General features: G+C 41.6%; 2 protein-coding genes across 3 annotated transcripts in view; both read left to right on the top strand.

Annotated features, from left to right (window-relative positions):
• The first annotated feature begins 720 nt into the window (after positions 1 to 720).
• Positions 721 to 3,690, top strand: LOC143012663 (uncharacterized). 2 transcript variants are annotated; one of them, XM_076165912.1, is made up of 4 exons: positions 721 to 1,164; positions 1,498 to 1,608; positions 2,270 to 2,373; positions 2,939 to 3,690. In XM_076165912.1, the coding sequence occupies exons 1-4, from the start codon at positions 813 to 815 to the stop codon at positions 3,065 to 3,067; spliced, it is 696 nt and encodes a 231-aa protein (XP_076022027.1). In that variant the 5' UTR covers positions 721 to 812; the 3' UTR covers positions 3,068 to 3,690. The 2 variants fall into 2 exon arrangements, with proteins under 2 accessions (XP_076022027.1, XP_076022026.1); XM_076165911.1 differs by having other exon boundaries at positions 1,477 to 1,608; positions 2,939 to 3,607.
• Positions 3,691 to 6,593: 2,903 nt separating this feature from the next.
• LOC143012658 (BCL-6 corepressor-like) overlaps positions 6,594 to 7,443 on the top strand; it is a 34,478-nt gene continuing 33,628 nt past the window's right edge. Inside the window, exons 1-2 of the mRNA XM_076165905.1 lie at positions 6,594 to 6,799; positions 7,166 to 7,257. The gene's annotated coding sequence lies outside the window, so the exon portion shown is untranslated. The remainder of the gene's footprint in view (positions 6,800 to 7,165; positions 7,258 to 7,443) is intronic.

Here is a 7,443-nt window from a genome sequence, read left to right as displayed (position 1 = left end):
AATACCCATTTGTAGATTTTTATCCAATGGGCTGTGTCTAAATCTTTCTCTCATGTCATGACCCAGAGTGGCTTGGTGAACACTTGGAAGGGGGGTTTCTCTTGCAGTAAAGAGAATCATGTGTGGGAGGCAGTAGCTCAGTGGGTAGAGCTTCCGCTTGGGAACCGGAGGGTCGCTAGTTCAAGCAAGGCACCGAACCCTCAATTGCTCCCCCCTCTGCGAAGGGTGCTAATGCAATGTAAGTCGCTTTGGATAAAAGCGTCTGCCAAATGCTCGCAATGTAATGTATGTGATGTGTTACTCTACAAAGCCTCTTAACTTGACTGTTTTCTATAGTAGTTTCCACACTTTCCAATGGCAACAACTGCAAACCAGATTTTTTTTCATACAGCAGTGCTGCTTTGCTGCTGTTTAGCGACTTCTTTTCTGTCCTTCTACCACAACTAAAGTATTGCTGTTACTTCTACAGTACTTCTGCTGCTACTACTGCTACTACTATTACACTATTATCAGTACTACTACTGCTGCTATATTCACCAGCACATCTGCCACACTCTCCGGCTGGATGAAGTTTCAGTTAGATTGTGTTAAACTGAAATATATATTCCAAACTCAAAACTTCTAGGAAATGTTACTCTTTTCTGACGAAAGCCTTCACTTCCTAAAGAACAAATCATGATTTAAATCTCACTTCCTGCAAAGTGTGACTGAGTCTGCTTGTGGTCACAGAGAACCTAATCACACTTCAAACAGGAAGGGGGAGGCTGGAACATTTATGGCTGGTCTTAGGTCTCTGCTGCTCAGAGTTGGACATGAAACTGCCGTGGCTGGTCCTGCTGGTCCCCCAGGTCCTCCTGCTGCGGTCTGAGGCTGAACATGTCACTCGGGTTCAGGTCCAGCTGGGCAGCAATGCCATCTTGAACTGCTCTCAAGAAGCTAACAACATGTACTGGTACATGCAGATCCACAGCCAGTTCAGAGTGCCTATCCTCCGCGGTTTCACCAGTGCAACCAACGATGCTGAATACTACACTCCTGACTTAAAGAGCAAATTCTCTCTCTCACTGAAAAACAGTCTGGTGATAAAAAATGTCACCAAAGAGGACTGCAGGATTTACTACTGTGGTGAAAAGGACACAGAGGACACATTCCACCTCATTTCAGGTAAAAAAAAAAAAAAAGTCTGTTCAGTGTTTGGTTTAATTAGGAATTTTACTTTTTAATTTTTCACTTTCGCATCAAATGTACAGATTTTTAAATGAATTGAATTCTAAATTAAATGTATTAAAAATCTATTTTCAATCAAGCGACTTTGTTAGTTAATGGGTTTTAGTACATAAAAAATAAATGTGTAATCATTTTTATTTCAATTTTTTTAAATCGTTACACTAAAACAATTACTGGAAAAAGTTGATGAGCTTCGCGGTGGATGCTATGCAGAGAAATTGACAAATCATTTCTGTTGCTTTCTGTCAGCTTATAACAATTCTGCTCCAGGTGCAATCAATGACTCTGACCAGCAGCAGCAGACTGATGTGAAAGTCTGGCAAAGTGAGCCGATCATCCTCACCTCCTTCACCCTGAACGGTCTCAGTTTGATATTAATAGGTAAGTGTGTTATTTTTATGGAAGTGCTGTTCCTCTCTGCCATTCAGTTCCTTGCAAAAAAGTCATACATTGATGTAGAATTTCCTTTTTGCTACATTGCGATCTGAGTGTTTGCACAGTTCTGCATTAGTAATTGAATTAATGTCTGTAGGTTTTAGCCACAAGTGTCAAGTACTTTGAATACATGTTAGATGGATGCTAACATGCTCACCTTTAGCATGCCACCATGCTATTGTTGCCTTCATGTGCTTCATTTGAACCCACTGAATGGACACAAGAGAAAACAGACACAAAATGCTTTAGTGTTACCAGCAGCAAAAAAGTGTATATTGATAATCGGGTTACGTGTTTTAATGTAACAGTGACAAAAGGCCTGCTGCACATGTAAACACGAAGCACGTCAGGATCCCGTTCTTCCTTCCAGTGCCTGAAGACTTCAGGTGTAAATGATACAAGCTAAACTTCGGCTTGTTTCTTGCTGAGATGTCTTGCCATTATTTTTGACGTTATTTATTCAGACCATTGTTCTGACAAGTCAGGCAACAAGTCTGACAAAGTAGGACATTCTGGTGTCCTTCCTGTTGCCAGAGCATGAACATTTGGACTAGTCAACACCATAACATCTGTACGGTAAAGTAACTAACGTGGCAATGTTTTGCAGGTTTGGTTGTTTCTCATCTGTGTAAGAAGAGGGGTCACACAAGTCAGCAAAACACCCCTTCACCTTTGACCTCTGAATTCCCAGAGATATTGACCTCACCACAGGTAAACACACTGTTGCTGCTAGTGCTGAGGTACAATTGTGGCTACATGCTGTATGTTAGAGAGTTTGGTTATTTGGTTTTGTTAGTTGTGCTTGGTATGACTACTTATGCTTTAACAATGACTACTCATTACACCTCAATACGCCCTGATCGTGCTTCAGATAGAAGTGGCCCCAGGTACAGACCAGCACTAAGCAACTGTTATTATTAACTACAGGTGCAGGTACAGCCAGCAATGCTGCTAATCACAGTAACATAGTTATAACCACATACAGTCAGGAGCAGCATTTCAGCCTTAACTACATACAGTCAGGAGCAGCATTTCAGCCTTCACTACATACAGTCAGGATCAGCATTTCAGCCTTCCTAACTAGCGTCCAGCACTGCAGTCTCTGTGAAAGAAGCATATCCAGGTCACTACCTGATTGATATTGATATGAGCTGCACTCCTGAACTCCACCCACCTCCAAAGGCCGACCAGACTCTAGCAACATATGCCACATTGTCTACTATCCAACAGACCCCCAACCATCACACCGTACTAACATACTCTATTTCTGTTTCAGTATGAAGAGATCCAGCTGCCCTCCTCCAGGGCCCCCCCACCCAGTACACAAGAAAGGGAGTGTATTTACTACAAAGCTGAACTTCCTCAGCACATACGGCTTCAAGACTTCAACGCCCCGGTGCCATAGGGTGTACTGCAGTATTTATATGGGTCCTTTACACCGCAGTATGAGGACTTTCTTCTGGGTTTCTTTCTTCGGACAACCAGGATTTGTCTTTTCAGATCTGACTGACTGATCTGATTATGTGAACCTGCAGAGTTCAGAGATCATAAAACACTGAAGTGATGTATAAATAAACCATGTGTCCAAATTATTGGATGACATTTTTGGTCTCCAGTCAACTGTGACAAAATCCTATTTTCAGTTTTGATGTTGACCTAATTTGAAGAGTCTTTGGATTGATTTCATTTTCTTTTTTCTTCAGCTTCTCTGTTCTTGGTACATGTTTGGGCTGTTTGAAGGCTGAGGGCGCATTGCAGCATTGCTTCCTGTTTTTATCTGTGACACCTTCTTTCCCCCAAACACACTGATACATGACCTCTTAACCACACACCACTCTGTCGCCGTGCATATTCTCTGTACAGTCTTGGGGGATTGCACCAACCTGGATTAATTTTAGTCCTGAATTAAAACACATTTTATCTCCAAACTTTAAACCTCTCTTTAATGTAATTGGGTTTAATTGAATCCTACTTTTGAACATTGATTTAGTCATAGCTAGACTCTATTGAGGCATTTTGCATTTTCAATGGCTCAGTTTGAGTCGTCAGATTTTTCACCATCAACACAAAGGTCAAAAATCAATTGTTCAAAAGAAAATCCCCGGCATTGTTGAGGCGAGCTGGATAGTGAAACTAAACGCTGCAGTCACACTGACAGACTGACTGTCATAAGATATTAAACCCTCTGACACAGACCCACACATTGCATTTTTGTATCTATATTTAACAAATAATAATAAGGAAGTGTTGTGTTGAAAGCAGCTGTTCGTGGCATTGGTCAACACTTCATTATTGGCTAACACACTTCAGTCATTGGTTATGTGGAAATCTGATAATGTTTGCTGTGAGGGAGGGCCTTTTTAGTTCATTTGTTATTTAGTCTCCTATTATTTCTCTTGTTTCTTTTTTTCCCTTAACCATCATTCTACAAATACTTATGTATTTCTAAGTATTGAAGGCAGCAACACACTGACCCTCTTTGTTTCACCCATCCATCCATCCATTCTATACCCGCTTGTCCTGTTGTTCTCCAAGAGTTTGCTTTAACACTCAGATGGTTGGTGCAATAGAGGACAGGAAGGGATGGAATCAGATGATTCACTGTGGCGACCCCTGACAGGAGCAGCCCAGAGAAGATCCATAAACAATCCCACAATAATCCATTGGCTAGTAGGAAGAACCCCAGTCCAAGCTGGGTGACGGCCCAGGTAAGTTTTCCTCCTGCTCTTCTTGGCGTTAATTGATCCAAATATCACTTAACTTATCACCAACGTACCACCATGGAACATATTACAAAAAGTAACATTGACTTCAACCCATAAATCTTACATTGTGATATTGTATCGCCACCCTCAGGCCAACATCTGCACTCGGACGCATTTCAAAGTTAAAGGTGTATTTCCTGCTGCCGAGGGGATTTACGCCTATTTTGGTCTTCATATGACCTCCTTCAGTGCCACCCTCAGGCCAAATTATTAACATAATTATGAGCCGGGTGGCCAGGAGACCATTCTAACTCTTTACTGCGTGTAAGGCCTTTGTTTGGCCTTTGTGATTGGTTTGAATGACTGATATCAACTGGTATTTTTCATCAGTTCCGTCACTTAAACAATTTTAATCAGGAGCTCTTTAAGTACCAAAGGTGGCCTTGTTGTCTGCTGCAGTACCACTTAGATTCACTTGGAGTCGCTGTGGTGTAAGAAACAGGACACAGACCTGCGTGTGTACTTGTGTGTGGGTCAGGTGAGGTTTCCAGGCAAGAAGTGTGTGGAAATGTTTTCAAGTGTAATTTCTTTTAATTTGGTTTGATAACAAAAACACATATCAAAATAAAACACATATCTCATAGATGATGTATTAGGACTTATGAGGGTTGATTGATAAATTCTGAGCCCGGTTTTATATAAGTCAGAGCTGTTTATGTTTAATTATGTGATTCCTTAACTGCGCGTCTGCTGCATTCAACTTCAGACCGGAGTTATTGTAGCCGTTCACTTTGTGTCCAGATGGAATGAGGTTATGATGGAGAAAGCTCTGTATGATGGGCTTAGAACGTAAAGCAACTCTGGGAAATTCAGGTTCAGCGCTTTGTCCAAGTTGAGGACCAGAAGATATTGAAATGTTGATATTTTCAACTACCCGATAGATCGATAAAGTAATGAAAGCATCCACTTTTAACCATATGAATACAAGAACATGTTCAAGTGGACTTTCACAATAAAAGCTTTTAATTTTTCGTGAGAAAAAGATCCATTGTCAAGAGTAAAACATGATTTGGTTAAAAACTAGTATTTTAAGGATGTTACAGACTCGATTGTTATACAATCTCCTAAGAGAAATAGAAAATGGTCTTTGTCAGGCCCAGCCAGACTTATCTGTATTGTGGTTGAAGTTTTACTGCCGTGTCTGGTTTCTGTGATGTAGAATAGTCCCTCCCCAACGGGAAGGATGGTACCTGGCCTTATGTACAGGTGTGTAATAACTGCCGTGTGTGTGCCGTGTCTCGCTAAATGATCATGACAGAAACTTACCACATTTATATGAAGTTAGTCTGCCAGGGAGGGTGGTGTGTAATCATCCTCGACAGTTTGACAACTCTGAACAGGACAGGAGATGTTGGAAAATGGCCTCAACGTTTTGAAAATAAAACCAGAAATTGCTCAAGAAAGTGGCGAATTATAACCAGCATTAACATCGGGGGGAGGGGGGGGGGGGGGGGGGGGGGGGGGGGGTGAGAACATTTATATTCAAAGGGCAAATAGGGAGTTTTATTTTGAAAGCGGTGACAGGAAGTGTAGCTATTTAATACTTTTAACTGAGAGAGAGAGAGCGAGAGAGAGAGAGAGAGAGAGAGAGAGAGAGAGAGAGAGAGAGATATTCGTGTGGAGGAAGAAAAGAGTAAGATCAGAAAAAGAGAGGACGCACCGGCTGGCAAAGAGGAGGAAGAGAAGAGAAGAGGAGGAGAACAGAAATGAAAAGCAGCGGACAGACAGATAGACGACAGGACCGGGAGGAGAGAAAGAAAAGAGCGGTGTGGAATATCCCTGCGCGCGGGTCACCCTGAGGAATATCTAAACTCCACAGACGTTTCTGGGACATTTTGGTTTGATCCCTCTGGGACTCATTTGGGATTTTATTGCGTTTTCTTCCTTCCCCGTCCCGCGTGCCGGGGCTTCACGCGCTGAGAGTTCAGCCCGGTCCGGACGGCGCGCGCGTGCGTGTGCGTGTTTGGGGGGGAGGGAGGGAGGGGAGAGGGGAGGACGCGTGCCGTGCGTCTTCAAACAGAGGTGCGTGTGTGTGTGTGTCTGTGTGTGTGTGTTTGCGTACGTGACGTTATCGGATCCATTTAGTTTGTTGTTGTTGTTGTTGTTGCTGTTGTTGTTTTAAATTTTACATTTGCCTGTCAGAGTTCAGGACGCCTTGTTTGTTGACCTGTGTGTGTGTGTGTGTGTGTGTGTGTGTGTGTGTATGTGTGTGTGTCGCCCTCGCCCTGCATCCATATTTCCTGGCGGCAGATCAATGAGAATGGATTTATGTACAGTGACGTGAGAGGAGGATATGATTTTTTATACATATATTTCCAAATATCTGGATATTACAATCAGACTGGATTTACACTCCACAGAGGAAGAGGACGGTGAGTTTGAGATTATTTTTTACAAAAAACAAAAAGTACCCAAGAAGTATTTAAATTGTAATATTAATTCTTTTTATGAACATTTTGACAATTCTTTTGTATTTAATATTATCATTTTGGATTGTGTCCTGAATTGCATCGCTCCTCTTTGTAGTATTTTTGTTTAGTATGGGTCCTGTAGACTCTTTAAAGTAATTTACATAGTAAATTTATAGTGACATATTTAGCAGTTTATGATATAATAAGTATTATAACCCTGATTCCATATTCTGTCTGTATGTGCTTCTTCATGGTGAGATTGAAGTGGGAATGTGGAACTTAATGGCTTTTGATATCTGGATAGTTGATTTGACATATCTTCTTTAGGCAACTTTGTTTTTGACCTTTGACCTTCATCGCCACCTATCAAGTTGGAACAGGACAGTCTTGTCGGTGGAGTCGGCAGCTTTTCCCTCCAGGTGAAGTTGGATTTTTATTTTCCGGTCATTCTATATGTTATACGTTCGCACCTAGAACCACAGCAAATTCCTCTTAAGTGTAAACTTAATTGGCAAATAAAGCAATTCTGATTATGATTCTGATTCTTCTGATTCCCTCCCTCTCTCTTATTTCCAACAGCCAACTCTGCTTCTGAATGATATTTC

This window comes from Genypterus blacodes, unplaced genomic scaffold, assembly GCF_046128005.1.
Source record: "Genypterus blacodes isolate CSIRO-AG114 ecotype Tasmania unplaced genomic scaffold, CSIRO-AGI_Gbla_v1 ptg000152l_1, whole genome shotgun sequence".
NCBI lineage: Eukaryota > Metazoa > Chordata > Actinopteri > Ophidiiformes > Ophidiidae > Genypterus > Genypterus blacodes.
The sequence above is the reverse complement of the archived record's forward strand: the minus strand, read 5'-3'. Positions and strand labels throughout refer to the sequence as shown.